The sequence below is a fragment of the Xiphophorus couchianus genome, chromosome 15 (genome assembly GCF_001444195.1).
Source record: "Xiphophorus couchianus chromosome 15, X_couchianus-1.0, whole genome shotgun sequence".
Taxonomy (NCBI): Eukaryota; Metazoa; Chordata; class Actinopteri; order Cyprinodontiformes; family Poeciliidae; genus Xiphophorus; species Xiphophorus couchianus.
Genome location: NC_040242.1, coordinates 11,373,107 through 11,389,730, shown reverse-complemented (window position 1 = coordinate 11,389,730; position 16,624 = coordinate 11,373,107). Strand labels below are relative to the sequence as shown.

Genomic DNA, 16,624 nt, shown 5'->3' with positions numbered 1-16,624 from the left:
ATTAGTAGGTCAAAATAATGAATACAATTACTCAACTGGCAAAGGCACTATTTCCAGAAGTATTCACTCAGCCTTTAAATCGATGGTGTTTCAATCACTGCCATGGCCACAAGCACTTGGGCATGCATACTGACAAGTGAGTTTTGTGTAGAACTTTCCCTGTCAGCATAAACCCCTGACCTCTGCCAAACACCTTTATGATAAATTAGACAACGAATCCAATGCAGGACTTTCAGACATCAGTGCCCAACCTCACTGTTGCTCTCCTGGAAAATTCGCTAAATATTAGAAGGGTGCAGACGCTTCTACGAAGACCTGAAGCTGTTTAAGGTGAAAAACACAGAACATTTTTTATATCAAAGCCAATTTATTATGGAACAGATTGTGAAAGTATGTGTAAAAGTAAGCATATGAACACTTCATGGCAAAATACACATTATTTAAATGTCACTTTCTCTCTTCCTTTGGACTTCATTTTAACTTCTTGATATTTTTTGGAGGTTTTATTACTTTTTACGTCATGGTTAAATTGAATACATTTTAAGTTACTTATATGTAATTTTAAACAAACTATACAAAATAAATTAACAAATCCAGTTCATGATCAAATCACATAATGGAGAAGTAGCTGGTCTGTGTGCAAAACAAGGTTACACCAACCAACCAATCATGTGTTTTGTTTGGAATTGCAAATTCATACTTTGTACATGTTTAGAAGTCCAAGAAAGAATGTCTCACCATTTCTTTTTTTCCACAACAGGGATCAAGTTGTTAATAAATAAGAGATAAAACTCAAATAATGTCACAAAGAAACAGTTCAATTCAGGGCCTCAGAAATTAAAGAAAAATAATGCTTTTATTGCATAATAAGCAAGTAGAACAGCTCAATACATGTCTGGGGAGAGAAAACAAAACTTAATGCACTGAAAATGCGTATTCAGAAACATATGTACATATAATTTGAAGCATATTTTGAAGGGGTTTTTTTGCCAAAACAAAAGAGAGTGGGGCAAAAATTAAATATACAAACAAACTGGAATGAAGTGACAAAAATACTGTTGAATAGAAAATAAGTGCAACAAAATAAACCCTTGAATATCAAAATTTTATAAAGCTTATACATACATATCTGAGATCACATACTAAAATATATACACTGAAATGTAAAAATGCATGCATAGTTTATGTTTCGGTATTTTAAAGTTACCAAGTCAATAAAAGCAAACTATATAAAACATTTGGACATGACTGTTTTGTACAGCGTAATAGTTAGCTTAGGTACAATTCAGAAAAGCAGAAACATATGGGTTTAGGGTTTTATAGGCATCAGATTTTCTTCTCTTGGCAAGATGTGTTGTGCCTTTTATTTTGTTCAGAGTAAAAAAGCTATATGATTGAAATTTTGAAGCAACCAATTAAATATCTTTTTTTTTTTTTTAAGAAATCAACAAATTCATTTTCAATAAGGCACAATTGTAAAACCATTAATTATCTTCAATTTAAGCACTATAAAGGTTTGAAAAGTATAACAAAACAAAATATATTATTTCTGAAATGTTCTTGTGTTTGCTTAGGCTCACACAAAACATCTTAGCTGGCAAATCTTCACATGAAAATTGAAGAAATCTAAGGAAAATTTCACCAAAAGCAGAACAAAAAAAGGTTAAGACAAATTCAGAAGAACAGCATGTCTGCCAATGGCAAAGTGAAGGTGACCACAGTCTTCATAGAAATAAATAAAAACACTTGTTACAATATTGAAGTAAAGAATTTGCTGCATTAATCATTATTGTGTTGAAAACAAATGAACACTTATACTCAATTTGGCAAACCAGAGTAAAAATGTAGTTTAGAGTAGTAATACTGCTGCAACCTACTGTTCATGCAGCATATTGCAGGTCCTAACACTGGCTTTAAGATTGTTGTAAAAACATGTAGCAGGTAGGAAACTTCCCACATTCACGCTCACAGCAACAAGCTGCCTGTTCACCTGACCTACATGGAGACGACGCAGTTACATGTACGGTCAATAGAAAAACAACAGAATCAAGATGCAATGGGAAAAACAAAGAGCTAAATCTGAATATGAAATGGAAAAGTGGTTAATTTTTCGGGGGGTGGGGGGGTTTACACTTTTTAAGAGGAGTTTGCTTTAAACTCTACTAAAATGTACAAACTGCTTAGTAGAAAGCTCAGCGAGTCTCTGTATCTTCTACTCATCAGCTTTCTAGATCTAACTGGGAAGTGCTGATCTCATCGTTTAGTTGAACACTGAGGAGTCCATCTCAGATGAGGCGTGAGTTCTTGAGGAACTGGATGAGCACCTGGTAGACAAACTTGTACTGGGAGATGGTCTGCACCATCAGCATCCTCTGATGTCTCAGCTCTGACAACATGGTGGGAACTTCCACTGGCTAAAAGGAAACAAAGACGATGGAGGTTGATGTTAGTCATAGAAAAGAGATACATAAAAGGCCCATTAGGTTTCCTGACACCCCTCATATTTTTAAATCTTTTCCTTGGTGACTCATACCACAGGTTTATTTCCACCACTCTGAAACTAGTGCACCAACTGCAGCTTAGTTACAGCCATCATCTACACACCTCATTGTGCTCCAGGCAGCTGATCATAAGCTCAGCCAGGATCACCACACCGGTGCGACCCACGCCGGCACTGCAATGCACCACCACTGGAGGATTAAGGCTCTTTGAGGTATCCAGCATGGTGTTGGTGTGCCTCCTCACAGATTGAATCTGCTCCAAGTAGGCTGGAAAAAAAAAAAAGAAAAGGTGGGCGTTCTGGTAGGTGGCGTCTTTAGACATTGATTAGTAAAGGTATTGACAATAAGACAAGTCCTCTCACAGAGAAAACCAGGAACATTTTCAGGACAGCCCTGCTCAGGCCAGTCGGTGTACTGCAGGTGCCAAACCGTCCTCTCCTGGCCGGACAGCAGGTGTTTGACCTTCAGACCCGTGGTGGCGTAGGAGTTATACTCTGTGCGAAACTTGGTGGTCACCTTGAACTTGCCGTAGGTGGCAGAGTTGTGTTTGGAGCCCAGTTTGGGCCAATAACGGTGACTCTTGGACCTGCCGCCCTCCTGGGTGAAAGATTGATAAAAATAGTGCATTAATTATTTACTTCGGTCATTTGTAACCTTTTCTTGCACAAGTCAATAACCAACATAATGCTGAAGAAACCAAACACAAAACTAATACATCAATAATATTCTTGTCAATGGCAAATAATAAGTGAAGCTTGAAGTGGACATGTTTCTAGTCTAGATTAAAAGAAACACATTGACCACAATAGCAGTCAAAAGACACATGTAAACCTGGAGGGGTGGCGGAGACAAGAGCTCATGTGGGACAATCTGTCAACAAGACAACTATTAGTTGTGCACTTCAAAACATTTTTGAAGGGATTGGGATGCTGGTCTGAGTTTATTGGAAGATGGATGAAACAAAATGAAAAGCAAGGAAATCTGTTAGAGACTGCAAAGGACTTGACTGGGCAGCAACTCCATCCTATAGCAGGGCAATGACTAAATACAACTTAAATAGTTTATTCGGTTTTTGTTAGACTTGTCCAGTCAAAGTCCAGACTTAAATTCTGTCAAGACTTGAAAATTGGTACTTTCCATCCAATATGACTGACTAGCCATTTTGAGCTAATTTGCAACAAAAAAAATCGTAAAAATTTTAATTTGTAAAAGAATCTTCATCACCTCCTTCTTCTATTTTAGAATTATTCAATATTTTATGTCAATCTATCAGAAAAAATACCAATAAAATATATTGAAGATTGTAGCAAAATGTAAAAAAAACCCTCAGAGTTTAATGTGCTTTTACCTCCTCTGCTGTAACCATAGCAATGACGTTGACGCCCTGCTCCCAGATCATCTGCCAGAAGTCACCACAGGTGTTGGCCAGTGGGCCTTGCGTGGCAATGTAGTGCCACTCCTCCCCTCTAATCATAACCTGGGAACAACAACAGACAAAATCCAATAAGAGGGTATTAGAACAACTAATACATTTCAATGTCTTTAAAATTTTATTTAGAGTAGAATAAATTTAACACCCTTAATAGGCAGAAATGTGAAATGCACGGATAGTTTCCTTATGTACCACTAGAGAGCAGTATAAGGAGTTCAAATTCAAACCCAAGGTCATTTTTTCATTTATCTTATACTCTTGTTAATTCCTTTACCGATAATAAAATGAGACAAAAGCAAAAGCAAAACTGACAAAATGTAATCTTATGAAAATTCCAGAGTGTAGCGCTGTTGCATAACAAGCACATCACAGCTGATTCTTCAAGGAACTTTGTGATTTAACATAGAGTCATTTTTACTAATGGAGAGGTCAGAGGTTACGAAGGTGCACCTTTGATTAGGCATATTTAAATAAAACAAACGATTGTGTCCTACAATTTGCTGTTTACACTGAGTTTATTTTTCTCAGCGTTGAAAAAATGAGGGCAACTCAAGTCGCTTAAGATGTTTGGAGTTTGGACAACATTCTTTTGTAATTCCAAGAACTTGGAGGGATTAAAGTTCTGAAAGCAATGACTGCTTTCACACTTTTCTCCGAAGTAAAACCTAATCAATTTCTTCTCTAACTGATCAGAGAAGAAAACTAATTAACTTTATTCTTTACTTAGTTTAGGACGTATGCGTGCTGCAAAGGGGCTTGACCTTGTTGTCCGAAAAGCTATACAGATGAACTTGATTTTTGAATGTTTTTTTAAAGCAACAATTTCCATTGTGTGGATTTGTATTCATTTGTTTATAACAAAAACTAAAATAACCAAAATTCAGGATGCCTTGTTCTCAAAGGGAACACATAATGTGCCACCACACAGTCTGAGCAAAAGCAGGATAAAACGGCTCACACAGAAACAAAGTAACGCTTAACTATTTGGAAAGCTCTGATTTCTGTCAGCTCACTGTGCTGGCTACAGTAGTATGTGAGTATGATAATAAATAAACAATGAATAGAAGTAGATAAAAAGACAAATAAGAAAGTTAGACAGAAAGTGAAATAAAGTAAGATAATAAAAACAATATGACGATAAATTAAACTAATTATTAATAAAAAAAAGATAAACGATTATTAAGATAATAAAATAATTAAAATGAAACTAAATTTAATTTTAAAAACATTTATGTAATTTTAAAAAACATGTTTAAAATGTGAAAAATCAGAAAACTTGTCTCAAGCAAACTATATGGAGGATGACACATGTCAAAGCCATATTTTAAAAAGATGTTTTTCTTAATAAATGCTTAGACTATATTTTTAATATTTAACATTTAAGAATGTGAAAATAATAAAATAATTAACTTTATGCTGAATTGCAGAAAATGCTTGTTTGTTTTTTTTTTTTACTTTTGCACTGAGAATAAGGGATTCCCATCAGATGGGGAATCTTTATGTGACAGTGGTGTCACATAAATATGGCTGCTGTAATCTTCCCTAAAACCATTTTCCCGTCTACCATTGATGCACTGAACGCACCTTGATATGTGAGGCATTAATGTAGCCCGTGTTGTTCTCTTTGTTGGGTACCAGTTCGACCCGGTTCTCCTCATACGGGACAACATCGCGGAATCGATTGCGCTCTGCGTTTTCGGGCAGCGTTGCCGTGGTGAGAAGGCAGTCGGTCCTCTTCTTGGGCACCTGCTCGTACTCTGTGAAGACCCGGTCCTCCTCCAGCTTCAGCTCTAAGGTTTCACACTGAAGTTGATCAGATGGAAGAGGTTAGGTTACCCTCTTACAAACCACTCATAACAAGAGGTTGTTAAGTCCCGAGCATTTCGGAGCAAGACCTTTGGTATCGGAGAACTTCAAACATTTAAAGTGCATTGCCACTGCTGAAAGCAAAGTAGAAGTCTACAGCGTTCATTATTAAGACCGTGTGTGTTTATTAGGCTAGTCGTGTCTGGGAGAGCAGACTATCTTTTCTTTCTTTTTTTCTCGCTCGCACTCTGCCGGGTCACATTCTTTACATAGCAGCCAGCCCAGAGACGATAAGCTGCACCATGCCACGCGTTCCACAGCCCACTTAGGGGATTGCCCCCGTTAGCCTGGCAACCGCCTGGGACAAAAACTGGGTTTCACAGTCCTCCAAATCAAAAATGGAGCAAACAGAATAACGAGTTGAAATTTTAGATTCATGGTAAACAAAAGTTTTACAAAAAATTTATAAAATGAATGAAATTGAGCTTGGCGTTCTGTATAATTGGCTGAATGAGTTTGAAATCAGTCAAGTGGTTCTTTTTTCTTCTAAATAAATATTTGTATGACATTGGCTCCCAATCATCTTGTTGGAGTTCAACCAGCATGAAGGACATTATTCTAATTCTTCAAGACGCATCACAATGTTTTGATGAAAGCAAAAATTTTACCCGTTCGTCTGACGTCGACTTGGCACCTTCCTCAGCTTGATTCTTGGCGACGGGCATCCTCGCCACATAAAGGCCGTTTAGCGCCGCCATCATCAGTGGCCTCCTCATGGAATCCACGGACATCTTCTGTCTTTCCAGCGTCTTCAAGAGAGAGGAAAATCCAGGTGTCATGGTTACTGGCAGCAAAGGCAAGTGACCTCTGCCTCCACATGTGTACGAACAGAACTGGGGATGGAGCTTTAAATGCCAGTCCATGGATCAAAACTTGTGGTAACAGTCATGTGTTCCATTTTCTTTTGCCCATATTTATCTTTACTAACACACTTTTAAATGTCTGTTCTTCTTTATTTTATCCACCTACCTCTGAAGCTTCCTTTCTTATAAGGAGCTCATCCACTTTTGTCAAACTCTGAGCAACATTGCACAGTCCCTCCTTCCAACAAGGATTACTTTGCCTAATCTGCAACGCTGCTAAGCCATCAAGACAGCCCCGCCTCCTTCATCCTCTGTGGGACAGTCAAAACAACAGCTTGAGGGCTTGAGGGTCGGGGGTTGGGTACCGCTACATATCAGATAGATATATGTGCGAGCAGCTTCAGACAGGAGTAAAGCCTTTTAGGGAGAATTTCAAACTAAACCTGCATCCAGGTCAGTCGTAGAGAGAGTGGTTTGTCACCAACAGGTGATTAAATCCATTCCAGGATTCAAGCGTTGCGTCGAGAACACCCCACTCAAAAAATAATCTAAGGGATTTGTACGGGCTTTTGGCTGCCTGTGGGGATTCAAAGGCCAGTGCTGCCTTGTTATGTGCTGAAACCTAAATTACTGCTAATCAAAAGCTGTGAAACCAGCAAGTAAACAACAGATGATATCATTTAACATCTGTACCAGGATAGGTGCATTTGTCCAATTAAAGGCGATTCTGTGCCTAAATAACAAATACTTATTAAGTACAATTGGAAATGCAAATATGAGACACAATAACACATAAAAACAAATTATTTGCATTTTTGTGGAAGATGAAGACCTTAAAGCACGACTCTAAATAATACCGTCAGCTAACCCATAGAAAAACTCAACTGAGGAAGAAAGTTCTCAGTATGACTATTTGCATTTAGTCATAAAAGCAGTTTTTTGCTGTTCTTAACCCAGTACTATTATTATTTTACTGATTTAATAAGAGTATAAATCCTCTAAAGTGAGACAAAACTATTTTTTCTTGAAAGGTTACCTGCTGAGTCCACAATTAACATAATCATGCAAGTACTCATCACCTTCAAAAACTGCAAAAGTCTTAAAACTTTTAGAATGAGCAGGTCTCATTCTAAAATTTACGTAAGAATCTGTAGCATATCTGATCGAACTTAAACTTTTTGCAGAATGGGCAAAGATTTCAGTCATGACAAAGTGACTTAATTAGGCTGAATACAAATGCACAAAACATGAAAACTATTTTTCCTCCACAATGATCCACATTGTGTTTGCCTCACACATGAAATCCAAAGGAAATACATTAGCTGCGATTGCAATGTGCAATGTGAAAACGTTCTTACCCTTTGAGCAATCTCCCTTTCCACTATGCTGTCTTCCAAAGAGAACATCTCGGACACCGGCCTCTCTTTCACCGGCTCTTTCCTCACCCTCTCCTTCACGCTGGTCAGGTCTGGTTCTGAAATGGATGGCCCCAACACTGCTCCGTTTACCCCGCTCTGATCCCCTCTGGTCAGCGTCCCGCCCCCACCAGCACCACTCCCAGTCACAGGTCCGCCGACACCTTGTGTCAGAGTCAGGTCCATAGGTCCTTGATTGCAGTGTGGTGTCTGATCGTGGTTATGGTGCTGCGCGGTGCTGTGACTGGGCCCACGGATCTGAGAGCTGGCATTAGTTCGAGGAGGGCCTGGGTACTCTGGAGGGGGTTTGTTAGGCAGTTTAGCCAGAGCCGCCTGGAGCTGAGCGCTGATGCTGATGTTGTCGTTAAGGCCTGGAATCTGAACATCCAGCTCAGGCCTCTCCTCTTCCTCCTCCTCCTCACTGTCACTGCTGTGTATGAGCATGGTGGCATTGGAAAGAGTCTTTTGATGCTGGTAAGCCACTCCAGTAGGAGGCGCCACTGCAGCCTCAGGTGCATTTTGGGAAGGTTTCTGCATGGGAAGCTCCTTTGGCTGCTGAGGTGGCGGCTGAGGTTGAGATGGCATCACTTGCTCTCTGAGAGTATTCCTCCGATGAAGAGTTGTGTTCATACCCTTCATCGCCAAGCCTTCGATGCCACCTCCCCTCATGCTGCTGATGAACTCCATGCTGTGCCTCTTGTCCAGGGTGGAGCGGTGCTTAGCGCCTGCAGTTAAAGGTTCACTAACTTCCTGCAGGGACTGATGCACCACGGCCGAGCTGTCTGGCTGGAAGGTCTTGACTGAGAGCTGCACCATGCGGGTGACCAGTTCTGGGCTGCTGCCTCCAATGCAGCGATGCCGGTGGCTAGCCAGGTCTGGTGTGCTGGTCGCCGGGCGGAAAGAGCTAGAAGGATAAGGTGGTGGAGGTCTTGACATATGGTTTCTTAGCATATTAGCATTAACTGCATAATTTCCCATGCTGGCTCCTTGTTGTTTGGTGTTTGCAAGCTCCGGTGTGCTAACAGTGTGAGAGATTGAGCTTCCAACATCTCCACTGCTGTCTCCGACACCGTTAATGCAGGGCGAATGACATGGACCATGGCTGTTGGCTGGGCCCCCTGAATGGTGCCCATGGGACACTGGCTTACTGTAGCTAATCTGTAATAAGAACAATGATTACAGATTACAAAAACGTAAGGCTTATTTTACCAGAAGGTGAAGAAAAAAGTTCATAATCTGGGATTTAGCTCTACCTGCGGAGTGTAAGGTCCAGGGTTGGGTCCTGGGCCATGATAGGGGCCCCTCTCTCGCATTTCTGGCTGGCTGTACACCAGAGCCTCTGGCTTACGGTAAGCACAGGCATTGCTAATGTTCAAACTGCGGAGTGACTGGCTGTGGAGGTCATGGTGAGTGGGGACGATCCTTCGCTTCTGTCGAATGACCGCTTCGTACTCAGGAGTGGGCCTGTACGACGGAGCGATGATAGCGCTGTGGCGGTGGCTGGGGATGTAGTCCGGACGCATGAGCTCACTGCCCGGGATGCTGAGGTTGGACGACATGGGCGAAGGGGGGATGAAAGTCTGGGAACGATTGAGGGAGCTCAAACTGGGGCTGCTGTACATGCTTCCATTGGGTACAGTCCCATTTCTGAAGGTAAGATCAAGACTGGTCTCCGACTTGTAGTAAAGGTCCTCATGGAAGATGCTGTCTGCAAGACAGAAGAGACAATTTTAAGATATAAAGCTGCAAAGTGTGGCGTCATATTTCTACTAGCCTCCTTTTCACCTTTTTGGGGGAAACATGCAAAATACTGTGTTGTGCAAAACTGACTTCCCATACAGAGATGTGAAAATCTGAAAAAGTTTTAAGGCAAAGCCTTTTTGAAAGACACTGCACATCTTTCTTGAATGAGTTGTAATAAACGCACTATTATGAGCAATTAAATGTAGAAAACAGCTATTTCCAAAGCAAAGGAGAAATGACTTAATCTCTTTGGAAAAGTATCAAATCTCCATTTACAAGGGAGCAAAAATGAAAGACAACAAAGAAAGCTGTAGGCAGAAGACCTTGTGTTGTTCACATTTCTATTTCTCCTTTTTAAAACAAATACCATTTAGTTTGTGGGAAAAATACAATAAAACCTTGGATTACAAATGCAATTTTATATATCCATCTTGCTGGTGGATAAATTGAATAGTAAAAACGTATAGCTATTTATTAAGTCCAGAGGAGTCAAAAGAGTTTCAATCTTTCCCCCTGAGCCACAGTATAATTGTGAAACAGGTTTGTTTTTTTTTTTCCTTCAGACTATAGTCGTACAAACAATATGCTTTGGATTAGTAAAGTATATTCATTCATTCAATCATTCATTTATTTATAATTGTTGCACCTAAATAGTACCAGTGTTCACATGCTAGAGATGCTGGTAGAGAGATAGGAGACTCAAAGGCAAAGCACTGGCCTTTAACAATGTGATGTTAAGAATAAATTTAGTTAATGATTTAGCACAGTTTTATATTTAGGATTTACAAATATGACCAAATGCATATTATGGTAAGAAATAGCCTTTAATCCTCTAAGCTGTAGTTCTATACATATTTTGAAATTCACAGTGTTTATAGGGTAGATATAATCCGATAGGCCAACAAGCAAAACACTGGTGTGCAAGTCCAGGTGTTTTTTTAAAACCTCACCCCACCCGTCCTCCACTAGATGTAAGCCACCCATTTCGCCCCCTTTACCTCTGAAATCAACATGTTGTCCCTGATTCTACTAAACACACAGAAATTGTGTATGTAAAGTTCAGAATTTCAAAAAAAGGCAGCTTAAAATTTCTCCAAAAATATCTCACTTCCCTACAAGAAGAGTTTAGTCTAATTTAATGAAACAAATGAAACAAGTAGGAGCTAAATGGTATTGTTAACTAAGAAAAATGTCAATACTATCATTTTATCTGAAAGGAAAGCAGATACACAATCTTGGTCCGCACAAAGAAACTTAAGAGTGATGCTTGAGATCTGCCAGCAGAATGATCCCACACCCACGTACAGTCTCACACCCTGAATTATTTTCCACTTTGTTTTTATTGTCTGCCCAGTGTGAGTAAAGCAATTTGGATTATAAGGCAGTCTGACTGTGTGAGCAAGTCAATGAAAGAGCGTAGTACGCATGAGGTCACTGCTCTGCCCCTCTCCCATCAACAAAAAAAGTTGGGCTTCTAATTGGCTGGGAGACTGTTAAAATAAAAAACGGGCCATGAGTCACACGCCTGATGGGAAAGACACAATTAGCCAAACTTGAAATGTTTGAGTTATTGTCGGGGAGGCAAAAAATCTTAAGGCGGACTGTGGTTTAAGTGGTAAAATAAAGGCAGTGAAACTTGCTCTAAATATGTCTATGCGAGAATGTGTTTTACAATTACCTTGAGAGCTCTGCATGTCCTGATAATGCTCGTGCACGGACTGGAAGTTGCAGGACTGGGGCCGGGGCTGGACAGAGAAATGTGTTTAAATACAAATAAATGACAGCATGAAAATAAGGAATCAAGCGAATGTGACAGACTTGGATGTAAAATGATCTTCTGTGACAATTTTAGCCAAGCTATTGTCTGGTCTGCTGGAAAGAGGAAGCAGAAATTACTGCCGTCTTTGTCTCACTGGGAGCAACACCCTTAATAACTTTTAAGACCAACCCACATTCAAACCGAGGCTGGAAGAGCCACGGCTTATTGTGTAACCCTTTTCTAAATAAACTATTTCATTTTCTCTCTTCTCACTTATAAACAGTTATTAATTAGCAATAAATGGAAATTACTGGTTGCAGACTATACCAGAGACAGGCGATGAGTCCATGTGGGTCTCCTTCTGATTGGCGCAGGAGAGTGAGTGGGCCTAAACAGAAAACCAACAACATAAATGATGATTCAACAAGAAAATAGAGCAAAGAACTCTATTATAATAAGAAGAAAATTAATAATATTAAAGCATTTTGTAAACACCTCTGTATAATCAATTTATTAACAACACTGCAATATAAAGTGCGGGAAACTTTTATTGGCATCCATGGTAAGAAAATGTAAAAAAAAAAAAAAAAAAAAAAAAAAACAACTTAAAAATAAATCCGTTTCATTGCAGGAGCATAATTTCACACTAAAAATTTCTTCCTACACTTTTTTGAACTGGATATGGAAATTTTGTTTTTATGTTTAACTCTTATGATTTTTTGTTGAAAAAAAAAGCAACAAAAAGAATGTGGCACAAGTAAAAATCAGGTGAAGGATAATATCTGTTCTTCAGTGATAGCTGAGAGAGGAGATCAATGCAAGTGTTTTTTTTTTCTTTTTATGTACAACCAAGGCTTATTGGTTAAATACTTTTCAGGCTAATTAAGAATAAATTTTTAATTCATCATATTTTATTTTCTCTGACATTTTACCTGATTGTAATAAATAAACATTTCACTTCAAAAACACCCATTTTTTCACTATTTCTGTTGATTTGATTTGGTTGATATTTCTGGCAGAGGCCACTAGAAAGTGCTTCAAGAATTCAAGACACCAAGAACTTTAGCAAGTTTCTCAGGGCCGGTAGAACCACGGACCTTCCACCATACGTAAGAACTTTCCTACATGTTCAGTACTTGTGCCAAAGAACGCATCGTTCTCATCTGACTGAAGAACTACATTCCAGCTCATCCCAGTAAAGCTTAGGAAATTGCATGTTAACATTTCTGATGGTAGAACATGAACTATCACCCCAAATAAGCCAGCTGGCATGAAAACAGCATTTAATGGTTGTTATGGAAACGTTTTGTTGCAGTTTTCTAACAGCAAGTTTTAGTGATTTATTTGTACCTCCTTGCTCAATGTGTACAGTCATAAGATAAATATGAGTCTTTGGCCAGCCCATTAGCCAGAAATATTGGCTTATGTATCATATTACACCATGAAAACTTAAAGTGATTCATTACTAATTCGAATTTCCCTGGATTTTCCCCAGCTGGATAACTTTACTCAGAGTAAAAAATGGGTTTTTCTACATGTCTCACTGTGAGATTATGTCACTGCAATAAAAGGTTAATTCATTTTAAGGATTTATAGAGATCTTTAACAGAGTCAGCAAAAGAATGTAACTGGCACCGTATGCTTAGCCGTTACATAACCTTCAAAAGGTTCCTGCGCTCATTTCTACAATGGCCTTTTGCTCGGCCTCGAGACTTACTCTGTGCAGATTTTGTTTTGTTTGTAGAATTTGTGTCTGGCTGTGAAAAGACGAGCAATGTACTTGGCCATTTCCATATCCTCCTGCAGATACACACACATGCACACGCCCACACAGGAGAAAAAAACATTTTAAAGAACATCAACAAGCACAGCACTTGTTGGAAGCACATTTATTGAAAATCATCCCCCCATATGCAGATGCAACCTTCCACCTCCTAGGATGTGTTTGTGTATGAATACCAAGAGCACCTGCAGACACAACACTCACCATGTGAAAATTGATGGTGTCGTCTCTGCTTGTTATCTCCACTGTGATGGCTGACTTGTTGTGTGCTATGGTACCGATGTCCTTCCACCTGTTGCACGCGTGGAAATACATCCAAAGGAAAGAATGGTGAAAGAAAGGGAAACACATCTTACCACTTGGATTTTGTGCATTTAAACCAGTAGCATGACTTTCTGAAAGATGGGTTCTGAATCAGAGCAAGATATGCAAAAAAAAAAAAGGGGGGGGACACTAACTTGTGGAGCATGATGGATCTGCCATTTCTGTGTTTGACGAACACCCCAACAAAAGACATACCGATGAAAATGTCGTTTGTGTAGTTGTCCTGCAGGAAAAAGAAGACATTTAATAAAGACACAGTTATTCTTCTAATAACGTTTTTTTTTTTTCCATATATGTTTGGTTTTATAGCCACCTTTGCAGGAAAACTCTCCTGGCCAAAACCGTCCAGTTTTTCCACCTCTTTGATGTACAAAAGTTCTGCTTCAGCTGGTGGCCTCCCACTTTATGGCAGAAACAAAGCATGAGACAGGACTGTCCCTGTTATTGGTGTATACACCATTTAAATCAAGGTCAGGCTTTTACATTCACTAATCTTCAGAATAAATGTCATTCATTTCCAGTCTTCTCTGAGGGGTGAATTAATCAAACATCAATCAGCTTAAATGCATTTTATGAACAAGATTAGGTGCTCTACTATGAATTTGTTGTTCTTTTTCTGTATTTCATCCAACGTCGTAATTATACATGTAGCTCAGATACATAAATACATAAATACACATTGTAATTGGATGATAGTCACTCACTGCATATTGGATAAATTTGATAATCAGAAATGGTAAAACTAATTTAACCTGACTGATTTCCAGTCCCACACTTAAGCAGAGTCCATAAATTTACAATAGCACTAAGTCAAAGTCTATCCAAATGCTTAATGTTAGTATGCTCTTTTTTCATTTTTGCAAAACAAGACATGATGATTATTTGTGATTTCTACCCGGGTGGAACACGCAACTCTGCCAAAGTTTCAAACTGGAAGTTGTTGCTCTTCCACTGGCAGTGGAAAAGCTATACAATAAATTTTATCCTTGGTTGTTTATTATCCAAGTAGAACATTTTGGGTTATATGGATGAAACTTTGGCACATCTAGCACAGTGACCCCAAAAATGCCCCAAAGCACTGAACTGCATGTAAATCTCTGGCCAGAACTGTTAATACAGATTAAAATGTGGAAATGAGTACCAGTGACTCTTATGCTCTTCAGCAACTTTCTTGGTCCACTCCTCCAGCACTTCATCCCCATTGGGCCAGTTCTATAAGGAAAAAACAAAGGCAAACAAAACAGCAAATAAGACAAAAAGCAAACTAAATATCAGCTAAGTAGAGCGTTAGATGCTGAAGATCAGAAAAATGATAAAACTACTCAAAAAAGAAGATACCTGTGCAATCTGCCCGTGAAGATTCAACAATAGTTTTTGTAATTGCATAAATAAAAAACATGTAGTTCTCATATGATTTCAACACCACCACCCACTTCAGCAGCAATCTAGCCTGTCAATCAAGTGTGCAGGGGAGTCAACAGCACACAAGAATGCATGCCTTCAGGCAACGCATGCATGGAAAGCACAAGGCATGCGATCCTTAGCTGGAAAGTAGTAGTAATTTGAGGACTCACCACTGGGAAGAGCACATACTCTCTGAGGAAGTCCTGAGATTGGAAGTGGGTGAAGTCTCCAAAGTCAGCTTCAAATCAGAGGCAAGAAATGAGAATAATTTAGACCAAAGTAACACATTTAATATATAAAACTTAATTCTAACAAATCATTTTGTATGAGATCTGATATTGAACATAGCACGAAAGCTTAATGTATTATAATTTTATTGTAGTTTAGATTGTTTTGTGACATTTGAAACCAATTTGACATTTAAAGCAGTCTCAATTACTAATAAATGTCCTTTGCAATTCGGGTGATCATTTTGACACATGTTAACAACACCTTTATAGGCTAGTGTGGCAAAACATCCATGGCATAAAATAAGAGCCTCCTTTCATACAAGTCAGTTGAAGGGCTAGAACAGAAATAATGACATTCTCATTTGAGGAGTCCTTCAGGTGATTTGTATTTCATATGAAGTCTTACATTTACAGCAAATAAAGGAAAAACACTCCTTCAAAAAACGTTGATCATAACAGTTCAAGAAAGTGTCACATTTGATGTACAAAAGACTTATTATCACCTTGAAAAGAAGTGAGTCTAAGTTAATTCAGCTTGTTTTATTTTTTATAATCCCTATTTCGACCTTATCAAGATCGAACAATTATACACCGCTATAAAATATTTAGTCTTTATTACATAACTCTGTAATTTTTTTCTGTTTAAAAGCTTATTTTTGTGGAAGTTTATAAACAACAATTTGGTGCAAAATATGCTAATAATTTGTAATAATACATTTATGTTACCTGTTTTGATCAGATTAACCATTCAACAATTTGTATTGCACTTGTTTTTTTTGTAAAAGATTACAAAAATGTGTGTCCAACGCATTATCAAAGCCCCGGGCAACAAAATATCTCCATGACCTGGTCATTCCTTAGATAGCGCTTGTACTGAGCACTAAGTGCTGCTTGTTGAACAAAAGGAGGCCAAGTGGAGGATCTTGTCTCCTTACAGATAAGACTTTTCCTGATGCTATAACGCTAACCTTGGAGCTGCTGATAAGCAGACACTCTATTTACATTCCCCGCTGGGACACAGACTGCATCCAGGAACAAGCCAGAGAGCACTAAAAGGGCATATTTGTGTGTGTATGTGTTAGGATTGATACCATAGGAACTCAAGTGGACTGGATTCTCCTCGTGGAATGCAGCCATATAAGGTAGAAGAGTCAAGACGACCCGAGCAACAATGAGTTTGCACCATCTCTCTAGGAATTTATTCACATGATTTTTTTTATTGTCCATGAGTGTGTTTTACCTTGTACTGCTAGTCCAGCTAATCTTATCCCCCGCTCCACAGTGCACTGCAGGTGTCCGTCCAGCACCTCCTTCTTCACTTGCAGATAATACTGATACCTACAGAGAAAAGAGAGTAAATTAAG

General features: G+C 38.9%; 1 protein-coding gene across 1 annotated transcript in view; it reads right to left on the bottom strand.

The window, feature by feature from the left end:
* Nucleotides 1-821: 821 nt before the first annotated feature.
* The window catches only part of LOC114158529 (protein tyrosine phosphatase non-receptor type 14), a 37,585-nt gene continuing 21,782 nt past the window's right edge, over nucleotides 822-16,624 (bottom strand). Inside the window, exons 4-20 of the mRNA XM_028040109.1 lie at nucleotides 16,501-16,598; nucleotides 15,201-15,268; nucleotides 14,768-14,838; nucleotides 13,940-14,027; nucleotides 13,761-13,849; nucleotides 13,507-13,594; nucleotides 13,237-13,319; nucleotides 11,847-11,907; nucleotides 11,439-11,505; nucleotides 9,271-9,725; nucleotides 7,961-9,175; nucleotides 6,408-6,548; nucleotides 5,518-5,736; nucleotides 3,850-3,978; nucleotides 2,864-3,098; nucleotides 2,605-2,768; nucleotides 822-2,414 (exon numbers count right to left, since the gene is read on the bottom strand). Coding sequence (XP_027895910.1) covers nucleotides 2,286-2,414; nucleotides 2,605-2,768; nucleotides 2,864-3,098; nucleotides 3,850-3,978; nucleotides 5,518-5,736; nucleotides 6,408-6,548; nucleotides 7,961-9,175; nucleotides 9,271-9,725; nucleotides 11,439-11,505; nucleotides 11,847-11,907; nucleotides 13,237-13,319; nucleotides 13,507-13,594; nucleotides 13,761-13,849; nucleotides 13,940-14,027; nucleotides 14,768-14,838; nucleotides 15,201-15,268; nucleotides 16,501-16,598 — 3,400 coding nt within the window. The 3' untranslated portion in view covers nucleotides 822-2,285. The remainder of the gene's footprint in view (nucleotides 2,415-2,604; nucleotides 2,769-2,863; nucleotides 3,099-3,849; nucleotides 3,979-5,517; nucleotides 5,737-6,407; nucleotides 6,549-7,960; nucleotides 9,176-9,270; nucleotides 9,726-11,438; nucleotides 11,506-11,846; nucleotides 11,908-13,236; nucleotides 13,320-13,506; nucleotides 13,595-13,760; nucleotides 13,850-13,939; nucleotides 14,028-14,767; nucleotides 14,839-15,200; nucleotides 15,269-16,500; nucleotides 16,599-16,624) is intronic.